Source organism: Mesoplodon mirus (genome assembly GCF_964341445.2).
Source record: "Mesoplodon mirus genome assembly, chromosome: 16".
Lineage (NCBI taxonomy): Eukaryota > Metazoa > Chordata > Mammalia > Artiodactyla > Ziphiidae > Mesoplodon > Mesoplodon mirus.
The window spans coordinates 14,819,123-14,844,697 of record NC_138992.1 but is presented as its reverse complement, the minus strand read 5'-3'; the positions used below and the strand labels follow the sequence as shown (position 1 = coordinate 14,844,697).

General features: G+C 47.8%; 2 protein-coding genes across 10 annotated transcripts in view; one reads left to right on the top strand and one right to left on the bottom strand.

Moving 5' to 3' along the window:
* The first annotated feature begins 76 nt into the window (after positions 1–76).
* On the top strand, positions 77–8,966 carry NDUFB9 (NADH:ubiquinone oxidoreductase subunit B9). Its single transcript, XM_082601830.1, has 4 exons — positions 77–227; positions 3,216–3,408; positions 3,984–4,097; positions 8,743–8,966. The coding sequence occupies exons 1-4, from the start codon at positions 127–129 to the stop codon at positions 8,872–8,874; spliced, it is 540 nt and encodes a 179-aa protein (XP_082457956.1). The 5' UTR covers positions 77–126; the 3' UTR covers positions 8,875–8,966.
* A 763-nt stretch (positions 8,967–9,729) lies between these two features.
* Positions 9,730–25,575, bottom strand: part of MTSS1 (MTSS I-BAR domain containing 1) — a 165,415-nt gene continuing 149,569 nt past the window's right edge. For 3 of the 9 annotated variants that reach the window (XM_082601808.1, XM_082601809.1, XM_082601814.1), the window contains 7 exons: positions 24,767–24,874; positions 23,378–23,475; positions 20,864–21,083; positions 16,029–16,223; positions 14,583–14,756; positions 14,068–14,230; positions 9,730–12,671 (listed from right to left, as the gene is read on the bottom strand). In XM_082601808.1, the coding sequence (XP_082457934.1) occupies positions 11,971–12,671; positions 14,068–14,230; positions 14,583–14,756; positions 16,029–16,223; positions 20,864–21,083; positions 23,378–23,475; positions 24,767–24,874 (1,659 nt within the window). In that variant the 3' untranslated portion in view covers positions 9,730–11,970. Of the gene's footprint in view, positions 12,672–14,067; positions 14,231–14,582; positions 14,757–16,028; positions 16,224–17,052; positions 17,173–20,863; positions 21,084–23,377; positions 23,476–24,766; positions 24,875–25,575 lie in introns of all 9 variants that reach the window. The other 6 variants (XM_082601815.1, XM_082601811.1, XM_082601816.1 and 3 more) reach the window with 6 other exon arrangements.

Genomic DNA, 25,575 nt, shown 5'->3' with positions numbered 1-25,575 from the left:
TGACGGAAACGGAAACGGAAGCGGAAGCGGCCTCCGTCGCCCCGCCCCTCATGCAGCCCCGCCCCCTCGCCGCCGACGTCCGGTTTCCCAGGAGCCCCCGCGGCCGCTGAAGGTGATCCGGCAGTCATGGCGTTGTCGGTGCCGGGTGCCTACCTGACCCACCAGCAGAAGGTGCTGCGGCTTTATAAGCGGGCGCTTCGCCACCTGGAGTCGTGGTGCATCCACAGGTGGGCGAGGGGGACCCAGAGCGCGGGGAGGTGACCCCGGGGGCCACCACAGAGGCTGAGAGGCTCTGGGGACCGAGCGGCTCAAGGACTTCTGGGACGGGGTGGGAAGGCGGCCCCTCGCCCCGCGGAGCCCTCCTCTAGACCCGGGTTCGAATGCAGGTGTCGTCGCCTACATCTGGGACACTTTGAAGACTTGTTTATCCGGTCCGGGCCTCAGTTTTCTAATCAGGAAAACGGACGCGGAACCCAGCACAGAGGGTTGCATGACGGTTAAGAGAAAGGAAGTGCCAAACATGGAAATGTCATGCCTCCAGCGCTCAGTAAATAATAGCTTCCTTCGTGACTTTCTCGTTCCTGGTACTGGCAGTAATAATAAATGCGTTATTTTCTTTAGTCCTCACAACTCTGGGTGTTAGGGATTATTTAGCCTTATTTTATAGACGAGAAAATAAGAGGCTAAAATAAGAGGCAAGAGACTGACTTGCTCAAGGCCCAGCAGCTGGTAAGTGGCCGAGCCAGGATTAAAACTCAGGTGTCTTAACTCCAAAACATCATCACCCCTCCCATCAGCTTTCCTCTTTTTAGCTTCATTCAGTCCTTTTCATTAGTTTCACATCCCACCTAATTCTTTACCTCCCACATAATTCTCTTCTTCTTTCCTCCCTCTGTCCATCTGGGACTAGTCTTAGAACACAGTCTTAAAACATATAGGTTTTCGTGATCTAGATGCAATGCGTGGTGGGGTGACAACCCAAGATGTATGAATGCCAGGCCTCCATGCCCTTAGCAGGATCCTAAAACCTAGTCCCAGGAGAAGGGCTTCTGAGAAAAAACCTCTAAACAGTGGGAAACTGAGTATGTCTGGAAGAGTTGTGGAAAGGATCCTGGAAGCCCAGATTGTATATTTGGGATTATTGTAAAGTCATCAACCTACTTCTCTTTGCTAGGCAGGAAGATGGCCAGGTTCAAGGCTGTAGGGTTAGTTACTTCCCTAATTTTTTTATTCATCTGACAATTTGCAATTCAGGTTCTATGGTGGCTGACAAATAAAAGTTAATAAGGCTTCTTTCTCAGCTGTAGCAGTTTATGGATTAATGAGGAAGATGGACATAGAAACAAACAGGTAACATAGAGAATTATCTTTCAGAAAGATGAAGTCAAGCCATCAGGAATTCAGGTAGTGCTGAACTACATCTGAGAATATTAATATTATCTTGGAGGAAAGGATAAACGTAGTTACTATGATAACACTGACTCGTCATTTCTTTAAATCTCACTAACGTCTTTTCTCAGTACTTGCCTGATTCTCTTCCTTCCATTTGCCCTCATAGCGCTGTTTGTTCTGCATGGGTCCATCCTAGGCCCTTGGTCATTGCTGTGTATACTTCGGGCAGCCTCATCTAACGCTGGGACTTGAGTTACCACCTGTGCTCACTTGTCTGTAGAGGTGTATTTCCAGCTGTTTGCTAGATTACCTACAGTTCTCTAAGACTGAACGTATTTTTCTTTTCCCTACCTCATTTTGATTCTCTTCCCAAATTCCCTGCCTCAGCTAATGGCATTACTAGTAATATAGTCACTCAGCTTTAAGTCTTAGCATTATTTTCAAGTACTCCCTACTTACCCCTCTGCCCATGACACACATACTTGTATGCCGTTGGACACTGATTTTTGTAAATTCTCTCCCCAGTGTAATAATATTCGTAGCTTACGTTGGGCACGAAGGATGTACCAAGCACTGTCTGAAGTGTGCTGATATGTTTTAGTTGATCCAATCTTTAGGACATCCTTAAGATATAGGTACTGTTATTAACTGTTTTATGGAGAAGGAACCCATGGCCTAAAGACTTTAAATAATTTACCCTGGGTTACACAGCTAGGAACTGCAGAGCTGAAGCAGTCTTAAGCTATCTGACTCCATGGCCTACTCTTGTAACTTTGTAGTCTAAATGTTTTTCTCTTGTCACTATCCATCACTGTTGCCTGCTTCAAGCCCTTGCCATCTGTGGCCTGGATTATCAAAGCCCCATTACTACTGAGCCATAAAAAAGAATGAAATAATGCCATTTGCAGCAACATGGATGGACCTAGAGATTATACATTAAGTAAGTCAAATGGAAAGATAAATATCACTTATATGTGCAATCTAATATAAGGTACAAATGAACTTAATTACAAAATAGAAACAGACAAAGAAAAATTTATGGTTACCAAAGGGGAAATTGGGGGGAGGGATTAATTAGGAGTTTGGGATTAGCAGATACAGACTACTGTATATAAACTAAACAACAGGGTCCTACTGTATAGCACAGGGAACTATATTTAATATCTTGTGATAAACTATAATGGAAAAGAATATGGAAAAGTATATATATGTATGTATAACGGAATCACTTTGCTGTACACCAGAAACTAACACAACATTGTAAATCAACTACAATAAAAAAAATAATAATAATAAATAAAAAAAATTTTTAAAGCCCCGTTAATGATCTCTGCCCATGGTTTCTTCTAGAACCTGACCGAAACTTGCCTAAGGTCAGGCAGCTAGTGTCAGAGTCAGCATTCAAACCCAGGTCTGTCTGATTTGAGCAACACTCTTTGCACCATGTATCAGTAATACGTGCCTTCTACATCTTTGTGTCTCCAGAATTTAGCACAGTGCCTAGCACAAGGTAGGAGGAAATGCAGTAAGCTGTCATTGAATGAATGTTGAATGATCCTACAGAGGTGATAGAGGAGACAGGGGAAAGGGGTTAGGTTGTATTTATCAGTAATATAGTAGCTTTCTGTTGCTGGTGTTTGGGGGGCTGCCAGGGAAGCCATTGTAATGATGCAGCTGCTCCGTTGACAGGGTCCAGGGAGGGGCTGGGAAGTCACGCTACTCACCTGAAAGGTGTTAGTGGAAGTACTGCCTCTTGTCAGACAGTAATACTGCCTTGACTGAGTAGATAACATTTCTAATCTCCAAAATCATTTTGGTTTCAGGGACAAATACCGGTACTTTGCTTGTTTGATGAGAGCTCGGTTTGATGAACATAAGAATGAAAAGGACATGGTGAAGGCCACCCAGCTGCTGAGGGAGGCAGAAGAAGAGTTCTGGCACTGTCAGCATCCTCAGCCATACATCTTCCCTGAGTCTCCTGGGGGTACCTCCTATGAGAGATACGAGTGTTACAAGGTAGGTGAGGACCACAGGTGTCTCAAATCCCGAACCTCAGCCTTGGAAACCACTTGCCCTTTTAGGGGCAGCTAGGACATTTCTTTCCTGACAGTTACACTTTTTTTTTTTCAGTGTCCGTTTTCTTTCTCCCAGATGCCATCATTTTCTTTCCAAATTCAGTGCTAAGGTCTTGCAGTAAACTTTCTGGCAAAGCACAGTGCTAAAGGAATTGGTAAATAACTCATTTTTGGACCTTAAAGTTAACCAATTTCAATTGGTGCTTAGTATTCTAAGTGATGTTTCCAAATAACATACAGCCACGTTGGATCTTTAGAGAACTCAGGTAGGGGAAGAATGATGCCAGTTCTCTCTGGACTGACCTTGCTTTTTTTCATCCCTAGGCTGTTTCACTCTAAGGCATTCTCGTTTGTCTCAGTCCTCTCCTGTTTATTCCTTAGTGTCAGAAACAGTCTGGTACTTGGAATGGTTATAAAAATGCACCTTGATTTTTGTCTTCTGTCTCTTGAGCAGGCCCTACCCTTGACATGTAAATGTGTCCTGTGGAATGACGCCGTGATTTCCTCTCCTGACAGGTTCCCGAGTGGTGCTTAGATGACTGGCATCCTTCCGAGAAGGCAATGTATCCTGATTACTTTGCGAAGAGAGAGCAGTGGAAGAAACTGCGGAGAGAAAGCTGGGAACGAGAGGTGAGTCTTGCCTGTGTTTTACCATGTAGTTTGGCCCACATGGTCAACACCTGGAAGGAGCTGAGGTTTGGTTCCCCATGTGCAGAGGTCCACATTCCAGCTCCGACAGTTACTCTGGCCCCTTGCCTCTCAGATATACTTTCTCTTTCAAGTGTGTTAAATGTAACATTTACAGCCATCTTAGAAATAGGTTAAAATGTGTTCCCTGGTCTTTTGGCTTTTCTGTTCTCTGATTTTTCTTCTTCCCTCCTTCCCCTCCATAGTCCTCTGCCTGACCTTGCTCTACCCTACAGTCCCTTAACCTTCTCCACCAGCACCTTGGGTATTTTTCCACTCATGATGTCTGATTTATATTTTTAAAAAGTCAGTCTTGCTGTAGTGTGAAAAATATATTGGAGAGGGCAAGTGGAGAATTGGAGAGACCAGTTTGGGGTTATTGCAGTAGATTAGTCCAAAGATTATGGCAACTAGCACTAGGGTGGGGGCAGTGGATATGGAAGGAAGTAGATTCAGGATATTGTCTGCAGGGATGTGAAGAGGGATTGGATGGGGGGTGGGGGCGGGGGGTAGTGAAGGACAGGGAAGAATCAAGAAGGATTTTCAGGGGCTTCCCTGGTGGCACAGTGGTTGAGAGTCTGCCTGCTAATGCAGGGGACACGGGTTCGAGCCCTGGTCTGGGAGGATCCCACATGCCACGGAGCAACTGGGCCCGTGAGCCACAACTACTGAGCCTGCGCGTCTGGAGCCTGTGCCCCGCAACAAGAGAGGCCGCGATAGTGAGAGGCCCGCGCACCGCGATGAAGAGTGGCCCCCGCTTGCCACAACTAGAGAAGGCCCTCGCACAGAAACGAAGACCCAACATAGCAAAAATAAATTAATTAATTAATAGACTCCTACCCCCAACATCTATTAAAAAAAAAAGAAGGATTTCCAGGTTTTAAGCTTCAACATCTGGAGGTTGGTGGTGGTGTCTATTGAGATAGGGAAGAGGGGAAAAAACAGATGTCAAAGGGACAATCAAGTGTTCAGTTTTAAATGTTAAATTTACGAATGTTAAATTTGAGAGTCCTGTGAGACATCAGGTGCAGGTATCAGAGGGTGACTTTGGATGTATGAATCTGGAACTCAACTCAAAGGAGAGATTTGAGCTCAAACTAGAAATGCGGGAGTTATCAGTTGTTTTAAAAGCCACGGAATGAGGGCCTCTTCTGGGTGCCCTCTCCCCAGTAAAGGAAGTGGAGGGAAAGCCACAGAAATGTTTGAGATCCTTAGATCCAAGAGAAGGTGTTTCAGGAATGGCCAGGGGACTTCCCTGGCAGCCCAGTGATTAAGACTCTGCACTTCCACTGCAGGAGACATGGGTTTGATCCCTGGTCGGGGAACTAAGATCCCACATGCTGCACCACCTGGCCAAAAAAATAAATAAATAAACAAGAATGGCTGGGGCCAAGTCATCTTTGATTTGATGGAATAGAGTAAGTACTAGAAATAACATCCAAAGGTTTTGGCTACAGGAAGGGCATTAGTGGCCTTGATTAGAGCCATTTCTATCACACACAGACTGATCAGAAGGTGAGGAAGAGTAAACAGGAGGGAGTGATGACTCTTGAGAAGATGTCCTGAGGAGAACAAAGAAACGGGGGCAGTAACTGGAGGCCGAGGGATTACTTGTTTTTAAGATAAATGATGCGTATATGCTGATTAGATCTGGGGTTTGAGGGAGAAATTGGTAATGCTGAAGAGAGGTGGAATAGGTACAGAAGGAAAGTTTTTGAGAAGAGGGGCGGGATCCCAAGCATGTGCGGGGGCCTTTGGAAGGAGAAGGGATTCTTCCTCCATTCTAATTGGACAAAAGATGTGTATAAATACATTTGGGTTAGAAGTTTTGATGATGGGGAAACGACAGACTTCAATGTGATGGCTTCTCTTCTTTAAGTGAAGTGAGGAAAAGCCAGGAAGTGGGCAAAGCATGTTTGGAGAATGTGGAAAAGGTGTGATAATCGTGGGCAGAGGATGAGCTTGCTGGAGAATAGTAGTAAGATTGCCACGTGGTGGTGAAGGCCCATGTGAAGTTGGGAATAATTAACATGTTGTGACACCAGTTTGTTCCAGTATTTTTTTTTCTCTCTAGCAACACTAAGCTGTATGGTTGCAGGTTTGAAGGTAGATGGTGTGGTTGTCCACTGTCAAGAGTGACAAGGAACTTATTCAAGAGGGAGTGATTGTCGTGATGGAATCTAGCTGGATAAAGGAGGGAAGTAGACAGGGAGGCTGATGCAGAAAGAAGGGCAAGTTGGGTGTGAGGACCTGTGAACTGGCAGTATCTGAGTTTCAGGAATTATTTTCAAGGGGACATTTAAGCAAATGAGCTGGAAGGGGACACTGCTTGGATAGTGGGTTACTTAAATTCATAATTTTGTGACCAAGGAGGGCAGTGTTTTCTAAGAAGTATATCAGCATTTGGGAACTCAAGGCATATTTATTCATGGAGAGCAGCAGATTCATCTTGCAGTTGATCACTGTGATAACCACTTCTCCCCAAAATATTCCTCCTTTACCAATTCCATCTCTTTGACATTATTAAACAGCACATGTGCTTGAGGCTCAGATTAGCCACAATCCAGAGTTGGTTTTTTTGGAGGAAGCTTCAAAAAATCATGGATCTGGAAAGTGGGTGTCATAGGTCTCCTCCTCTGTTAGGACAGTGATGGTCTCGGAGATGGCTGGAAAAGGGGTAGCTGGGCAGTGGGGGCAGAACTGAGCACACCTGTACCTGTGATTTCATGTTATTTCTTGTCCTCATTGCTATTTGGGGGGCTTTTAAATTAACATCCCTAATGTATTCAAATTGAAGTTTCTTAATAGTGCTTTTGGAGACCTCTTAGCTGAGACACAAAAATAAACATTTTTGGGGGGAAAGAGGTGGGGGGACCATAACAAGGGGGAATTGGAATGGTAATTGTCAGGGTTTTGCTTAATGAGTAAGAGGTGGGGGAGGAGGGTTTGTTCTCAGCATTGCTGTTTTAAGAATGGGAAAACATTTAAGGAGAACAGATTTTGTGTCCGAGTTAAAATGTGGGCATAAAGATAATGCAGCTATAGAGTCCCTCCCATCAAGCCTCTTAGATAGCCTCATCCACCAGAGGGCAGAGAGTAGAAGGAAGAACTACAATCCTGCAGCCTGTGGAACAAAAACCACATTTACAGAAAGATAGACAGACAAGATGAAAAGGCAGAGGGCTCTGTACCAGATGAAGGAACAAGATAAAACCCCAGAAAAACAACTAAATGAAGTGGAGATAGGCAGCCTTCCAGAAAAAGAATTCAGAATAATGATAGTGAAGATGATCCAGGACCTCGGAAAAACAATGGAGGCAAAGATCGAGAAGATGCAAGAAATGTTTAACAAAGACCTAGAAGAATTAAAGAACAAGCAAACAGAGATGAACAATACAATAACTGAAATGAAAACTACACTAGAAGGAATCAACAGCAGAATAACTGAGGCAGAAGAATGGATAAGTGACCTGGAAGACAGAATGGTGGAATTCACTGCTGCGGAACAGAATAAAGAAAAAAGAATGAAAAGAAATGAAGACAGCCTAAGAGACCACTGGGACAACATTAAACGCAACAACATTTGCATTATAGGGGTCCCAGAAGGAGAAGAGAGAGAGAAAGGACCAGAGGAAATATTTGAAGAGATTATAGGCAAAAACTTCCCTAACATGGAGAAGGAAATAGCCACCCAAGTCCAGGAAGTACAGTGAGTCCCATACAGGATAAACCCAAGGAGAAACATGCCAAGACACATAGTAATCAAATTGGCAAGAATTAAAGACAAAGAAAAATTATTGAAAGCAGCAAGGGAAAACCGAAAAATAACATACAAGGGAACTCCCATAAGGTTAACAGCTGATTTCTCAGCAGAAACTCTACAAGCCAGAAGGGAGTGGCATGATATACTTAAAGTGATGAAAGGGAAGAACCTACAGCCAAGGTGACTCTACCCGGCAAGGATCTCATTCAGATTCAGTGGAGAAATCAAAAGCTTTACAGACAAGCAAAAGCTAAGAGAATTCAGCACCACCAAACCAGCTCTAAAACAAATGCTAAAGGAACTTCTCTAAGTGGGAACCACAAGAGAAGAAAAGGATCTACAAAAACAAACCCCAAACAATTAAGAAAATGGTCATAGGAACATACATATTGATAATTACCTTAAACGTGAATGGATTAAATGCTCCAACCAAAAGACACAGGCTTGCTGAATGGATACAAAAACAAGACCCACATGTATGCTGTCTACAAGAGACCCACTTCAGACCTAGGGGCACATATAGACTGAAAGTGAAGGGATGGAAAAAGATATTCCATGCAAATGGAAATCAAAAGAAAGCTGGAGTAGCAATACTCATATCAGATAAAATAGACTTTAAAATAAAGAATGTTACAAGAGACAAGGAAGGACACTACATAAAAAAAAAAAGATAATGCAGGTATATACAAACAACACTTCAGTAGTGAGGATCAGGGTGTGTCATGTGACACAGTAGAAACAATGCCGACACTTCCCTGTAGCAGAGAGATTGGACAGTCAGTTCAACACCTTTTCTAATTGTTCCTTCCTTACCCCCCCTTCTAGGTTAAGCAGCTGCAGGAGGAAACCCCGCTTGGTGGTCCCAGAACTGAAGCTTTGCCCCCAGCCCGAAAGGAAGGTGATTTGCCCCCACTGTGGTGGCATTTTGTGACCAGGCCCCGGGAGCGGCCCATGTAGAGAAAGAGAGGAAGATGCCTCACCAGTCACGCTCGCAAGTGAAATAAGTTACAGGACATACACTTGCCCTAATAAAATAACTCCATATGGTATGACTGACGTGTTCTTTTGAGGAGTAACATGATGCCAGGTGACTGGGCCACTGTCGTTTTCTTAGCAGTTGTGCATATAAAGAAAAGTACCTGAAACGTAGTCAGATGTATTCTGTTCTTCCCCATTAAGTCATACTGATAACACATGCTATCGAGGGAAAACTGCAGCAGAACCAGATACAAGATTTACTCTGAAGATTTAGTTGAAACAAACTTGAGTTGAAGGCTTAAACTAGCTATGGTGACTGGAGGGCATAAGAAGCCAAGAAGAGGCATGCCAATACTGAGGACATAAGATACCTTTTCTGTTTTCTAGATTCCACTAACGGAATTTTAGCTCTGATTAAAGGACTACTAAGAAGCACGCATTCAGCAAATAAGCATGGAGTTTATGGGGTTCTCAGGAGTGGAGTTTGATGGCATCCAATGTGGATGGCACTTTGGTGGCACTTATTTTGGAGGCAGTTTTCCAGCTTTGCTCCCTCTACCGTAGCTTGGATTGTCTGCAGACACAAAAGGTAAGGGTAGCAGAACTCTAAATGTTTGAAGTTTCTTTTTTTAAGGGTAAAGCCATTTTTAAAGCTCAACCAAGCCCAGCTAGTTTTAGTTCTTGGTAACTCACTGTTCAGGCAACTAGTGTTCTTAAAGTGCACAAAATTGATGTTATCAGTTTTCTAACTAAGCTCAGTCTGAGTCTCAGTCCATTTTCTAACACTTCACTAAGACCTCCACCTGAATTTTAATAAGACTTGAAATGCAGGGCTTTTTTTTTCTAGTGGTTCTTTATTTATAATGTAGGCTGAAGCAACTGATACAAGGTAAAAGGGAGACACGTTACACAACTGTTATTTATACAAGTTTAGAACAAAAAACTGCACAGGGAGAGGTCAACTCTCAGTACAAACTAGCAACTAAACCACAATAATTTACCTTTAGAAACGATTTCTTTATTTTTAGCTGTGACACTGCTTTTACGATATGCAAAAACACAAACAGAACTACCCAAGGCGTTTTGTCATTCTTTCTACATTGAATTTGGCAACATTTTATATTAAATTTATTCAGATTATACTAACGTTTAAAAACTAAACAAGTGAAAAGCTGTACCAAGGTACAGTTACACCCATTTATTTCAAAGGTTTAAAATACCACTTTTATCTATCGTAATTACCTTGCAGTGATTTCTGCTTTTGCAGAAACCATCTCAAGCATCATATGCACAATGCATCAGCTACTTTTAGTCATCAGGATTGGTGGGCTAAACCACAGGCACTGTTGTTGCTTATATTCTGTAAATGGAGCTTGTTTTTCAAAGAAAAAAAGCTTAAACAGTTTCTAATAATCATGCCTTTGCTTGAAAGCCGTAACATAAAATGTTTTTGAGCGATCACAGCAGTGTTAAATGTTAATATAGAGAACACTGACTATACAGGTATGTTTCTTTCACATCCAGTGCAGTTATGTGTTAAAGCAGAAGATTATGTAATTGACGATTGGAGCCAACAGAGATCTGCAGGGTCTGTGGGACCCACCAGGCTCCTATTCCTTGAGAGGTTCGGTCCCAAACGAGCACTTTCAACTGACCCGAACGGGCTGGCTTTCTTTTTTAAACACCATTGCATTCCCCAAACGTGGTCCCTTTGAATCTACAAATCTCTGCTGGCTTTAGGGGATGGGCATTATATCAAATTTAACTTTCACTTAGAAAAGACAAGACAGAAATCCATTCCAAAAAACATTACCTAGAATACAAAAAAAAAAAGGGACAGTATGGTGGTCAGATTCCCAGTGACGAGAAATAAATCCTCCTCTCTTCGATGTTTAATTGGCTTCGATGAAGCCAATTAACTGCCATTATTTAAAAGAAGATAAGAAAAACAAGCCCCCAGACTGGTAAACACATTGGCAAGTTGCCAGACTCCAAGCTGGTTACCCTTGTTAAATCCGCTCCAGTTTTTCCAAAATATTTGGGCTTTTCAACGCACCCAGCCTGCTAGGCACGGTTAAGTAAAAGGCATTTGCTATATCTAAGAATTCCCTGCTAGCAATCACTTTTAAATGTTTTCACATTTTTTAAACTGCCTTACCCTTCTGGATGTGTTTGGATTCAATGAAAGTGGGTATAACTAACAGACAAGTAACTGCAGTGGGGGGTTCTATGTCTACCCGGCGGCGGCAGCATGCACGGGACTGGAGGTGGGTGCTGTGTGCAGTCAGGAGCGGTCGTGGGAGAAAGGAAGTCCTTAAACACCTACAGAGACAAACACTGCAACCCAGTGTGGCTTACTCGGATGCATTTACCATGAAGCTACTAGAAATTCAACCTACGAGGCTACTCTTAAATGTAACAGGATCGGCTGTGTTGACAGTGTGCCCCTCCCGCGACCCTCCCCCTAGTCCCAACACAGCCTGCCGTTTCCAGAGTTCCCTCACTGACCTAATATTGCGCATCAACTGACTCCCGTTTTCCTCATTCCGAATGTAGTATACTTGAATAAGGATTTTTACCCCTTACCCATTTTGTTTGTACATTACGATAACTTGAATTTGTGTCTAAGCCAGACTACTACAATGCATCTACAAAAGCTTGCAGGAAAGAAAAGAAAAAAAAAAAAAGCTAAGTATAGTTATCCTTTTTTCTGAAATTACTACTGCGTGGTTCCCCTGCCCGACCTCCCCCCCTTATTATGCATTTAAAATTTTACAAAGACTTGTAAAAAATGGAATTTGGCACCTTCAGAAAAATCAAAAGGGAAACTTAAGATTAAAATGTGCAGAAAGAAAACTCAATATTTACAAATTAAAAGATCAAGGTTATGTCAGTTACATATGTTGCTTTTAATTCTTATCTAAAGGTGTCGAGTACTTTCAAAAGAGCTGTGTTCTGAGTTGCCTACAAAATCTTTTGTTTGATTACAGATTGGAATGGATCAAGACACACTAGGTCTTATTAATTAGACAGTTCGTTCCCCACTGGCAGCATTTTTTGTGAGCCTAAGAGAGCCTAAGTGAAGCGCGGGGCTGAGCGGTCGTTTGTCGTGGTCTTCTTCAGCTTCACGCCCCTGCGGATGGCGTTCAGCATGTCTTCTCCTTGCGGGGCATCCCTTGGGCTCAGGTCTGCAGGGTCACTCTCTGGAATCTGGCCTGGGGAGGCAGTGGCACTTGGGGGATCCCTTTCCTGGTCTTCCGCCTCGCTTTCTGGAATTGCTTGTCTGTGCTCCTCGGGGATGCTCGGCTTCGGGCCTGGAAGAGGAGGGTTGACGGAGGCTTGGCCGCTCCACATTGAGGAGGGCATGCTGGTGCCACCCTGGGGGCCCTCACCCACGGACGGCGACTCGGGGCTGTGCTCACCCCGCTCCTCGGGCCCATCTGGAGGGGCTGGCAACACCCCAGGGAGGTCTGGGACGGTGGGGGTCTTGACAGGGATCACGGGTGTTTTGATGGGGATGGGACCAGCTCCTATGGTCCCCCGGCGGACAGAAGGCTTGGTGGAAGGGGTCCGTCGGATGGTTGCAACCCCTGGGGTGACCATAGCAGGTCCGAGGGTGGTGGGGAGGCCAGCAGTTGAGGCTGGGCGCTTCGCTTGGAACATCCGTCGATAGGACTGGCTGATGTCGCTGTTTCTCGGAATGGTGGAGGATTTGTCAAACTCCTGCTGATCTGCCTCCTGGTCACCACTTACAGAGAAATAATCGTAATCTGAAACTGATCATAGGATCCGATTAGAAATCGCCGAGGCAGTGGCTGTGCCTTTTGATTCTTTTGTGTTGGGAGGACAAAGGGCCCCAGAGGCCAGGTACTTCGCCCGCAATCTCATCCCAAGCCTCCCGGGGTTTCTGGGCCAGCCTTAGCAGCCCTCACCATCTAAGAACTCCCTGACAGGGACTGTCGTTTCGTTCACCAAGGGAACGCTGAGCACCAAGAGCAGCGCTGGACACAGCAGGCCCGCACGCAAACACCGCTGAGCGGTGAATAATGCAAAACCGCCAGGCCGCAGCGAGGCTACCTCTGAGCACCTCTGGGAGGAATAAAGGGGGTGGAAAGAGGAAGTAACCTCTACAAGCCCTCCAGCCCGGAATTTGACATGAGAGACAAAGCCCACACGGACCATCACAGACCTCACTACCTCCCTCACGATCAACTCGTTAGGCGAGGGCTAGAAAAGCAGTGGAGCTACTGGTAACGAGTCTCCGAAAACAAGGCACAGAGACAGGTTCCATCAGTGAGGGGTGCTCACTTTCTCTCCAAAAATGGGGTCACATGGAGCGGGGGAAGCATACAGACTGAACATCATAGAGCTCACTTCTGAAGAGCAGCACTCTGACATTCGGGTAAGTTCTGGGGTGGGGGTGGAGCTGTGTGCTGTGTGAGGGGTGGTCAGCGGCGTCCCTGGCCGTCTCCCAGATGCCAGCAGCGCGCCCTCCAGTTGTGACCACTAAACATGTCTCTAGCCATTGCCAAATGTCCCCTGAGCAGCAAAGTGGCCCTCCACTGAGACCCACTCTTCTAGAGACTTGGACTGAAGGACTGCCGACAGGCTTGGTCAGCTCTCACAGGTCTTTCCTAGCGACCAGCCTGCCATCTTGCTGGCTTGTGTGTGTGTGCTGGTGAGGGCGGTGAGGGAGGCAAGTTCATAGAGAATTTGGCTGGAGTTTGGGCTTCAGACTCTGACAGCCCTTCGACTCAAACTCCAGCTCTGCTGCTCATTGTGTGAACTTGGGCCTCAGTCTCCATGTATGTAAAATGGGGATAAATAGACTTACGACATAAACGATTGTGAAGAATAAATGGGAAAATAAAGAAAGTGCTTGGTACAAAGTGCCGAACACAGATGATGTCGTTATCATTAACAGCATCTGTCTGCCTTCAAATTGGGACATCCCTGTACCCTGATGGTGAGAAACAAACCAAGTTGTGAAATCTGGCCACTTTCCTGCATGGCAGCGACCCGACAACTACAGACGAGCCCTCCAGAGCATTCCAAGATGCTCTACTGTGGCTGGACAGACTCCCGCACGTCTGCCTCCTCCCAGCGGGGAGGGCCTCCTTCCTCACCTGGCACTGCTCAGGAAGCCCGGCTGGAAAGCTCAGGCTCTCCTACCTTGGGAGGGGATGGTGTCCTCAGAGCAGCAGGGGGTGGTGGTCTGGGTGCTGTAGCCGCTGGAGCACTGAAGCGAGTCCCGGCTGCTCCTCTGGGTGTCAAGCTGGAGGCCCCGAGACAGGGCCAGGGCCAGTTCCTCACAAGCTTCCATCTCCTCTCCAGGCTGCAGGTGGGAGGAAAGAGGCAGGTGAGCCACCAGGGCCGTGAGTCCCCTGTCTGATACCCCCAGAGCCTTTCTGCACTCCTCGTCCAGTGGGGGCCTCAACAGGACTCCTATTCTGCTCCCGTGACCGCCACTGTCTGTGGGCCCAGGGGGCTGCTAACTTGCTTGGACCCTACCCAGGCTCTAGAAAGTTCTAGAGTCTAATAGCCATACAAGGCCTTCCCTGGGGGCCTTCTAAATGCTGTAGCAGGGAGTAGGGGAAAGGGGCTCGGATCCCTCCAGTTGCTGGCCAGCACGTGGCCCCCGCCAGGTCTCGAGGGGCCCAGCCAGCTGTAGAGAACAAGAGCGTCACCCTGGTGGCGGCCGACACGGTCATGCTCCGCGGCCTCTGAGCCTCCTCGGCAGCGGCGGGCGTGCCTCCCGCTGCGACGGGGCCTCCACTGCTGGGGTCTGGCTCTCGCTTGTCTTTGCGGCGCTGAAGGGTGTTCACCAGAGGCTGATCGTAAGGTCCTGGCTTGGCCCAGTCCTAAGTGGAACAAGTGTGGTCAGGCGCCAGGGCCTCTGCCTCCACCGGGAGGCCACAGAAGCCTCCAGACAGCTGCCCGCCCACAGAAGGTAGCTGGTCCCCTCGGGGGAAGCTCAGGCTGGGACAGGCCAGCAGCCCCTCCTCTGCCCTCACCCGGCACTAGAAGAAGGGAGCAGAAAATCCTCTGGGGGTCCACTGGGTACCTCCCCTTTCCTCCCATCCGCCCGAAGACTGAAAACCCGCAACAACAGGGCAGGTAGCCTGAGGGAGACTCAGTTACAGCCATCAAACAACTGACCAACTGCCTATGGTGTCTGAAGGCACCGGCCAGTGGAGAGCACATCCCCAGGGACCAGGCCCTCCCTTCCCATGTCTGGGGCGGCTCAAATGACCTCACTCGCCCGGAGTGGCCACCGGGGGGCGCTAAGGGGACTTCAGCCACTCTCCCTGAGGCTGAACCTTACTTCTGGGAAACCGCCCCAAAGGGCGCTTCAGGATGTGCTCTCTGAGGTCCTCACAGAGGAAGGGAAGGCCCCTGGGCCAGAAGAGAGATTCTGAGGGGTCTGAGGGGCCCGCACCACTTGTGAGGGAGGAAGTCAAGGCCTGCTCGAGATGGCGGGCCGCTTAGGGGCCTACTATTCAAGTTAGGGACCTCCTCTCCAAATAAAGGTAGAATATCCCCCTGGCATCAATCGGACTTGCTAGGAAATAATATAAAAACTTTTCGTTTTTATATTAAAGCAAACATGTTTTAATATAAACAATTAAGACTAAAAATAAAGTCTGCAGGTCCTTTTAAGATAAAACATAATAAGCCAAACCACATTTTGGGGCATGGTTCTGTTACCATGGCCCAGTAAGGGTTCAAGGGAACAGTCTGGGGAACGTGGCCGAGGAGGACAATCCTCCCTGATAACAGTGACACCCTCAGGAAACCCCCGGGAGGGCAGAACTTGGACTTACAACTTGGGAGCGACATCCCTGCAATGCCACATCTGGGTCTACTGGGGTCTTACGGGGGTTAACTGGTGTCCCCTAAAGGGAGCTCCTCCAATCTCAGCTCCGTGTGGACATTCCTGTCTCAGCGCTGCCTGCTGCTTTCCGGTTCTCCCCAGTGGGAATTTACTTAGGGAGGAGGTGTTATGGGGAAGAAGGCAGAGTGTGAGAGGAAAGGGGTGGGGGTGGGGTGAGAATCGTGGGGCAGCAGAGGGGTGAGCACAGAGGCAATGAGGGACGGGGGAGAGGGCGAGAGGAGGGCGGAGAGACACAAACCTTCCAGCTAGGGATCTGAGATGACGGGAACATGCCGGGCCGAATGGTGTAATAATGAGCGTAGTCTGGAAGGTGGACAGAGGTGGCCCGAGGGAGCAGGCGGGAGGCGGGCAGGCAATGAGGGAAAAGGCTCGCCCCTACGGGCCCCACGTGGGGCTCGCTTGATAAACTATAGTGAGAAAACCCGTTAGACAACTGGAAACAAACAAAACAAGGGAGGAAAAAAGGAAAAAAAATTAATACAAGAGGATGAGTGTGGAGATACAAGATGGCATTGACATTCAAGGGACGGGGGAGATCTGAATATTTGCAAATAGAACAAACACCAGGGCTCTGCCACTCGGCCCAGGATGCGAGAGGAAAGCGTTACCGGTGCAAACAGTGCCCGCATATCTGACACCAGCTAAGTATTCAGTTGCGGAACTACTGTATCTGCATTTCAGAATAGTTTGGAAATGATCAGTGTCCCTAATGTTTGGTGCTCTCAATGGTTTTCGATTATTTCACCAATAATTCCATAGTGACGGTGATTCGCTCATCTCGTGCAAATTTTAAAATTCAAAAGCGTCAACTGAAAGCTGTTCATTCCAGGTTTCCAAAATCATCACTGTTCAGGAGCAGATTCCAAATCAGGGTGAAGGGTGGGGTGACTGCAACTAAAAGGCAGGAAAGCACACAGCCTCGGACGCAGTCAAGTGTCACGTCCAAGGGCACGGTGAAGAGGAGGCCATGGTGGGTGGGGGGGTGCAGGGGAGGGGAAGGGGGGAAGACGGATGACCATCCATGTCCTGGGAAGAAGCCTTCACACTCCGAGTTCCCCATACCCCTTCCTCTCCCTCTGGACGACCGCAGAGTCATCGCTCAGGGCCAGGCACCCATTCTGGAAAAAGCCCTCAGTCCTGTCCCTCCCTCTGGCCCCAAGAGGGGCCACGCTTGGTGGAGATTTTGAGTTTCCAGGTTCCTGCGGCTGTGCGGGGAGCAGCTGGCAGGGGATGGGGGAGAGGCTGGGACCCCAGCCGGTCACCTTCTCCGTGGACGCCCAGGCGCCCATGGTGGAGCCTGAGCTGACTGAGGTAGGCGAGCTGCACTCGCTCACGGACTGGCAGGTTTCCGAGGCTTCAGAGGAGGCCGAGCTGGACGAGTTCTGCAGCCGGGGAGGGGCCACACGCCACCGAAAAAGGACGGTCGTAAAAAATAAAAGGGTGGGGGGGGCAGGAGGGGAGAAGGGCACGCACGGAGAGACAGACATGCATACAGAAGAGGGAAGGATGAGAGAAGCAGAGGGTTAGGGTTATTTTTTCCCCCAAAGCTGCACCAACACAGAGGCCTCCAAGCCCTGGAAAGGAAGCATGAGACCCAGCGAGCCCCAGACCTGCCGGACTGCAAGGCCCCCAGAACCCCGCCGTCTGTGTGTGCGCCTGGCACAGGGGAGTGTGCTCAAGGCGCTGGACTCCCTGCGTTCTCTAGGGCCTTTCTTCCTGTGCCATAGGCCCAGGGCCCAAGGGATGCCATGACTTTTACATCTCTCAGGTGTCCAGGCATTATTGCCAAGAGGACTGACCCCCAACTTGGGTTTTTGCTCCATGTCTGCCTAGAATGGCTCTAATTCCTGGACTCTCTCCCTTTATCCCATGCAACTTCTGGATGTGGGTGGCTTCCAGCTATGAAGCTGCATCTTCACAAGACATGATTTTAGGTCTCTCTGCCTGGGGAGCGATTCTGAGGTTTGAGGCAGTGAAGCCCAGTGGTTAGGGTAATGTTTCCAGTGGCCGTCATAGGGAGAGATGAAGCATCCTGGCGAGCTCTGGGACATCACAGAAAGGAGGTCTGGCTTGTGAAAACATCTCTTCAGCCTGATTTTATTAACGCTCCAGTCCCTGCCAGTCTCCCGGTGTCGGCCAGGGAAACCGCTCCCAGCTCCTAACCTTGGGCAGAGGCAGAGACTGCCTGTTAGCTCACCACTACCTCGCGACGTCCTGGTCCTGTCCTGGCATGTGGCAGGTGTTTAAAAGTGCCGAACGGATGAGTGACAGTGACCATCTCTTCCATGTAACTGGGTCCCCCAGGATAGTGCTTTGGGCCCACCCAGGTATCTGCTTTAAGTTTTCTTCACTGTTAACTGCAATCTCATCCCATTCGTATAAGGAAGTCTGTGCCTTCTCTGCTATTTCCCTGGAAGCGTCCCTGTATTCACTGGCAAGGCGGCCAGATGCGTGTTTCTGTCCACCACCCGCCAAAGAAAGGCTCCTACCAAAGGACAGATCCTTAGCCTCCCATCCTGCAGGAGCAAGGAACCGAAAAGGCATTCCACAACGCATGCCGCTCCGAGGAGCCCAAGCAAGGCCAGGCCCCATGGGGGAGGTTCTGGCCACTTCCCCAGCTCGGTGTCTGGTTAGCCGTCCAGGATCTGAAGTCTGAAGGTTCAGATTGAAGTCTTTTTTCTGCCACTTCCCAGTCAAGGAACCATGGGCTTAATCTCTCTAAACCTCAGGTTTTTTTCATCTTTAGAATAGGGATCCATAATATCTATCAGATGAAGATTAAATGAGATCTTGTGTGTGTGTACCTCTGTATATCAACTATAAATAAAAATCAGTTATCACCAGGACTATTTATTTTGGTTCCTGTCACTCAAATATGTTCAATTTTACTGAAAAAAGAACCAGTAAATCACCCCAGGACTGCAGGTTCATATTTTCTTTTTGACTTCCTCATTTTTTTCCTGAAGAACTCCTTGCCTTGATGGAGTGAACAGTTCTAGGCAGGAGCCTAGCTGCACACGTGGTCCATGACTCCTGGGCGCACATGGCACAATTTGAAAAGAGCAGAGTGGAGGAAAACGGGAGACTTCTGAACACATCCTGCCACGTGGCATCCATTTACATCTGTGTACTTGAGGGATCTCCCCCTTTCGGATGTTTGCTCCCTTCCTCCCACCCAAATTAAGGTAACACTACTTCCTCCAGGAGATTGTACTCTCTGGCCTGTGTGATGTGTACAATTTCCTTAAATTTCCCCTCTGCCTTAGAAGCAGCTGTAATGCCTTTTTTTCAAAATAGAATTCTCAATTAAATTTTGCAGTATCCCTGAGTTTATTAAAACTACCCTGGAGTTGCTAGTCAAGCATATCTTGGGTACCGGCTTTCAGATTTCAGTAAATCCCAACAAGCTGCCTTCCGCTTCCCTCGACATTACTGGAGACAGAAAGCCCACTTCATTCAGCCTGATCCACACACGCACAGCAAGGCTGGAACACACAGCTTCTTTTTTTTTAGAAAGGAGTGTCGGTGCACAATACTTTGTTAATGTGTCAGTTGTTAAAAACACACAACGACGCTGCACATTAGAAAAGCCTTTGAGGAACGGCAGATCCCTGCTCCCCCTCTGACCACTCTCACTCTCTGCTTGCAAGACATGCAGGTGCTGTTTAGTGCCACACATAGTGGGGACGGACAGGGGACGGGGTGGTGACCCCTCAGAGACTGAGCCAAAGCACCCCAAGCACATCAGGACTTAAAGCTGCAGCTCCTGGCTCCAAGCGTTTCCATTCGAAATTGAGTGTCGACCCCAGGAAGACAGAGAGAGGCCACAGTGCCCGGGGACGGCTGTAAAATGCCAAAAGGAGCACCGGGCTGAGCAGCTCTGGGTTCACCAATGTCAGCCATGTCAGGCGAGTGACCTAGGCTCCCAAAACACCTCAGATGCCTCTTCTACGTAGAGTGCTCCCCAGAACACTCTGCCAGGGGCACCTTATGGCCAGGGCGGTGCAGAAAGGGTGCTGGACCAGTTGTCAGAAACCCTGGTTCCAGATCCCCAACCTGCAGGTCACATAACTGTGCAACTCGGGCAAATTGCTTTACATCTCCGAGCCTCCGTTTCCACAGCAAAACAGGGATAACAACACCCCGCGTGGTTGTTGGCAGGACTACACAGTTAACACAGGCAGAAGCTCCTAGGATGGTGCCTGGCACACAGGAGATATTCGGTGACTGTGAGGCAAATTGGATACCTGGATGAACAAGACAAGCACATGACCTTCTGAATCCCAAGGATCTTGAACCAAAGGCTGTGGTCAGCCTCAAAATGTACACGACGGGCTCAGAGCCACCATGCTCCCCAGCGGATGGTGCTGAGAGGCACCCTGGAGGTTCACATTTCCCAGTGTCTATAGGTCAGGTCCGTGCTGCTTACTAATCTAGAGGCCAACCCACTGGCACAAAAAGAGGACAGAGGGGAGCAGGTGAAGGGTGCTCCAATGCCCACCTCCTGCCTCCTGCTCTGGCTGGACCCATTGGCCTGTGTGCCTAGCGCCATCTAAGCCAACTGTGGTCAAAGAGACTCAACACCTCCCCTTCTCCCAGGAGCAAGGTGCCAACAGAATCACGTGCATGGGCTCTGAAGATGCTTTCTCATTCTCAACACAAATTGATAAAAGGAAGCTGAGAGTGCCAGGGCAGGTCTCTAAGGCACTGTTCAATGACAGAATCTCCGCCCCCATTGGCAAGTGCCCATTAATTACTACATCACGCTAAGCCGGGCACTTACAGGGATGCCAGGGAGTGGCCAAACCTCTTTGAGTCTGTGTACGTGTGAAAACTCCCCAAATCAATGCAGTGACTCAACCATCACCAGCATGATGATCGTAAGCTTCAACCCCCCACTTATGGTATCTCTCCCTTTAGGGGAGCAGCTCCTCTAGAGATGAGAAATTAAACCAGAGGTTTCCCGTCAGAAGACAGGGGTCTGGCCAAGCCCAGGTCCCTCTCTGGCTCCAGCCACTGAGGGTGGTCCAGGCCCCAGGTGCTGCGGCTGCTCCAGGAGCCAAGGACCCTTACCTGGTTGGGGGCCTCCGGCGGCATAGGCGATGGCGACTTGGACTGGAAGGCGTCCTGGGAGATGAACCCTGAGTCATGGGAGGACACGCTGGACAGCCTCACGGGCGCCTGCTGGGCCAGGCTGGAGCCACGGTAGCGGTAGTGGGAGCTGGGCGAGTGCGAGTGGGAGCCGTGGGAGCCGCTGGACCGCGAGTCGCTGCTGTTGACACTGTTCAGGCTGCTGCGGGGGCAGCGGGGGACAGACGACACGGGACGACAGGGGAGAACGACGTCATGCAATCAGCCCCCGGCCCCAAGAAGCAGTGCAAACGGCGAGCCATGTTTTCAAAACACCCCATCATTAAACTAACAAACAAAACAGTTTTTCCTGTGAGCAAGGGGGGGAACACCAGCCACAGAGACTCAGTTCTCCGACGGCACAACCGGGCGTCCTTAGGATGGAGGCCCGTGATTCTAAAGCTCTGTTCTGTCACCGACCACCAAAGCCAGGGGACCCGATGTCCGCGGCATGAAAAGGGCTCATCTCATCTGCTCGCAAAAACTGTGACCCTGAAGCCAAAACAGCTAAGGCTTCAGCATGACCCGGTTGGAACACCCAAGTGCCTCCTTTCGATGGACCATCTGGGTCCAGGAGACCAAAGTCAACCCAGCCAACCATCACTCGGCACCCAGACACTCCTCAAGGAGTCCCCCGTACAGAGTATCAGCAAATCGACTCTCTTCGTGTCCATGTGTTTTACATTTTATTTACAAAGTTGGTGCTTTAATGAATGGCTTGACCCTGAACACAGGTGTTTCTCTGTTAAAATATCTGTGGGCCCGGCAAACAGAACACCAGGCAAGAGGCAGGCAGCTTTCAGGGACTAAAGGTCATCAATCTAAGCTGTTTGCTTCCAGGATGGAACAGTAAACAGGATTTCAGAAAATGACACATGCCCTCTGGTGTTCTGTCTGCGTTCCGTTTCCAGGCGTAAGAGATACGTCCTACACTCTGTCTAATCACTCAGATCACGAAACCCAGAAAACTGAACAAAGTCTCGTGGTCCACACGAGCAGAGCTGACATACAAGAGCAGCTGTAGAAGCATCAGAAGGCGTGAAATAAACAACCCAGCCTGGGATGAGAATGTTTGTGGTTTCTGCTCCTAAACCCGCAAGAAATTCTCTTCAAATTTTGCAAACTCGGACAGCTAATAAGGTAGTCTAGGGCTGCGTGACTGTTCTATACCAGAATTACTTGGTGTGAATGTTCCAACAGGTATAGGGGAGTGTGCTGGAGGGAAATCACTGGGGACATTTGCCAGGGATAATTATCATGATTTTTTGCTTTTCCCCCAGTCAGCCAGAAGAGGGCATTTGGAGACTGACAACAAAGTTCACTGCAATTCCACTGCAGCAAGCTCAGAACTGGTGTTGTCCATGGGACATGATTTTCTATGGAAACTAAAACTGTAGAAAGAAAAGATACTCATGCAGCTTTGTTTTATACTCATCGAGATAAAGTTTTCTTGGTTACCAAACAAAAAACATCCTCAGTAAAAAACTTGAGTAGATGTGTCATACACACGAACACACACACAGCCCACAGAGGATGACAAGAAACCAACATCTTCAGGTTGCTGAACGTCAGGATAAGCATCTTAAGTCTGAACTTCCTGCTCCGTGTACGCTGCACAAGCTCAAGTATGAAATGAAACACACACACACACACGTGTAGAGAGATATTACCAGACACAGATTCGGCAGATCCATCCTGCTTTTTACCCTCAATGCTAATTCACAGGAAGTGGAAATTCATTTGGCTTTGAAAAGTCAAAGAAAAAGATTAGCAGGTGAAGTGTACCAAGAAAGGAATGATGCACGAGGATCACGGGATGCACCCTCATGGGAAGAGAATAAACTTGGCAGTCAGCAAGCCAAGAATGGGGCTGAACAGAAAACTGCCAGAAAACAGTGTGGCCAATGGCAGAACTATTCCAGTGGATTCTCACTGTGAGTCACTAGATAACGCTAGTGCTTAACAGAGCAGTGATGGGAGTAGTGTGAGTGGTTAACAGATCAAGAATTCTGTTCACTTTATGAAGCCCTGAGACAAAACTTGGGGGGCAAATGAGGGCAGGAGCCACTGTTACTGCCTTCACTTGTTCTGGCGACAGCAAGATGAGCCTGCACAAGAATCAACCTCTGTTTGCCCCCTTTTTTAGCCCATGTGCTTCTTACTCTGCTAAACAGGGAACATCCAATGCGAATTCGTAAGATGGGAAAATCCGTACGATGTACACTGAGTGAGAAAGCTGTGGCCACTAGTCCGAGACCTGATGGGATTTTCCTTATGACCCAAAACTAATCCAGAGACTAAAGAGTGAGACCAAAATCATGATGGGATCCTTTCACCTGATCACCATTTCCTTTTTAAATGAGCCATTTTAGAGCTCAAGACTGACTCTAATGCTCACATTAGCATAAAGAAAAATGCTGTGTCCCCAAAGCAGTGGCCCAGCCGGGCCTCACTTACCTGCAGACACTTGATTTGCGGGACATGGTGGTGCTGGGGGAAGAGGGTGGAGTCTGGTACGACCAACTGTAATCAGAACCTTTCAAGTCCAAAATCACCTAAGGGGATAGAGCCAGGAGGGTAAGCAAGGTGTTGAGAAGCAAACGTTATCTGTCCAATCTTAACAGCCATCATAACGTGGAAATTCTGCCATCATCGAGGAGTGGGGATCGAAAAACATGCTGTTAAGATTTTTTTTTTTAATTAAAGAAGCATAGTACCAATCCATCAACGTCACAATCCTTTTTCTGAGACAAGCAAAAATATAATTAATGCGGAGAGGGGAGGAAAACCATGACATAAGTCATGGAAAACCATGACAAAAAAGAAAGAGGAAGATTTACAGTTAGTTACATTAACAATTTATAAGAGCCATTTACACCCAAGGTTAGAATTTGTAGGGTTTTTGCTTACACCACCACATAGACAATAATGGGTTCAGGATGTGTTGATCTTATTACATTACATCTTAGCTACCTGATATTCAGTGGTCACTTGTGCCCTGTTTGACCCTTAAAACCTGACAGAATCAAGAGAAACCAATTCTTTCACAATGACTTCTACATCTGTCTCCCTTACTTGACAAAGAGCTGTTTGAGTACAAGGTCTACCTTCCATTCATACAGTAGGTGCTCAATAAATGTCTACTTACTGAGTGAATGCCTGCAGGCTGTGGTCTGATAAACACAATTTCATAGGATGGAAAATATAAGCTCCCAAATTTGTCTTCCTAGTTGGCTCCCAAGGCAGTGATAAGAATTTTATACAAAAGGCAAAGGCCAGCACATGATTTATCACCTGTTCCCCCAAATAGGTCTCTTCCCACTGGATACAGTGTGAATGTCACATGAACCAAATGAATCAACATTTAAAAAGTCACCTTTTTCATAAGATAAGAGAAATCCTCATGCACTACTTACTTAGAATGGGAGAAATTCAGTGAGAATGATTCACAATGATGACCAAGATACATCACTGTCATGTCCCTAGGAGAGTTTATTTCTAGAGGGTCGGTGAACATATGGTTAACAGCATGGGCTCTGGAAATTGACAGCCTGGTTTAAATCCCAGTTCTACCAATAACTACCTGATTAAGTGACTTTATCTCTCAGTGCCTCAAGGTCCTCCTCTGTAAAATGGGGTTAATAGTAGAGGAAGTCTATGTAAAGAGCTTAGAGCAGAGCCTGGTACACAGTAGGTGCTGTATAATGACTAGGGAAGATGATTACTAGGCTTCACAATGTAAAACATGAATGTTATTTAAAATGAGATATTGCCACAAGGAACCCTCAGGGCCTTGAACCTTTGTCTCTTCGGCTTTCTCTCCCATGCTTACCCCTTGACTCCTACCTGTTCACTTGAAGAGGGCAGTTTGTGAGGGTCCATGGTCAGGCTTTTCAGATCTTCTGATATGGTCTGCAGGTGAGTTATTTCCCCTAGCATTGAGATTTCTTCTTCCTGAAAGTAATTCACAACCTGTTATGAGTGATTCACTTTATCATCTTGATCCAACTGTTTTTATTAGGGACACTATCTAACACTTTCAGCTTTTCAGAAAAGGCATGCAGGGACTGGTACATCTTTGCTGAAGCCATTACCAGCCCTTTTTTGGAGGAAGTGGAGAGGAAAATGAAATCAGCCATCATCGTGGAGAGACTTGTGCACCTGGGACGGGGTGAACAAGCCACAGCCAACACGTGGGCCTTCCTTGAAGTGTCTGGGGGCTGGTGGGCCTGCTAGGGTGGTCCGCCTGTGTGTCCTCACGGGCTCCTGCAGCACAGCCCCTCTGCAGGCCACGACCAGCCCTCCCCACCCACGAAGTCACTCAGCTTCAGTGGATGACAACTCTTTGGAGATATTTTGGTCCAGATCTGATAGCCCTTTGTGACAGTACATGTGTGTTCCCTGGAGGTTAACGTCCCCCTTCTTTCTTGTTTTTTCCACCAACTTAATCAAGGGCAAGTGAGGCAGGAGCGGGGGACTATGGAAGAAACAGTCATTCACGTCACCAGAGCACCAAGCTGCAGCTGTGGCACCAGGGAAGAATGAAGGAGTCAGGGAAAAGTGCTCAGGGGAAGAACTCAGACTTGGGCGTCTTGCTAGGGCGGAGCAAAGGGAGTTGGGGCACTTCCACCAGCTTCAAGAACACCCACAGCATA

Coding starts and splice junctions, on each gene's coding strand:
- NDUFB9 (XM_082601830.1), top strand. CDS start 127: ATGGCGTTGTCGGTGCCGGGTGCCTACCTGACCCACCAGCAGAAGGTG. Junction 3,409..3,983: donor AGAGATACGAGTGTTACAAG/GTAGGTGAGGAC, acceptor CTCTCCTGACAG/GTTCCCGAGTGGTGCTTAGA. Junction 4,098..8,742: donor GAGAAAGCTGGGAACGAGAG/GTGAGTCTTGCC, acceptor CCCCCCTTCTAG/GTTAAGCAGCTGCAGGAGGA.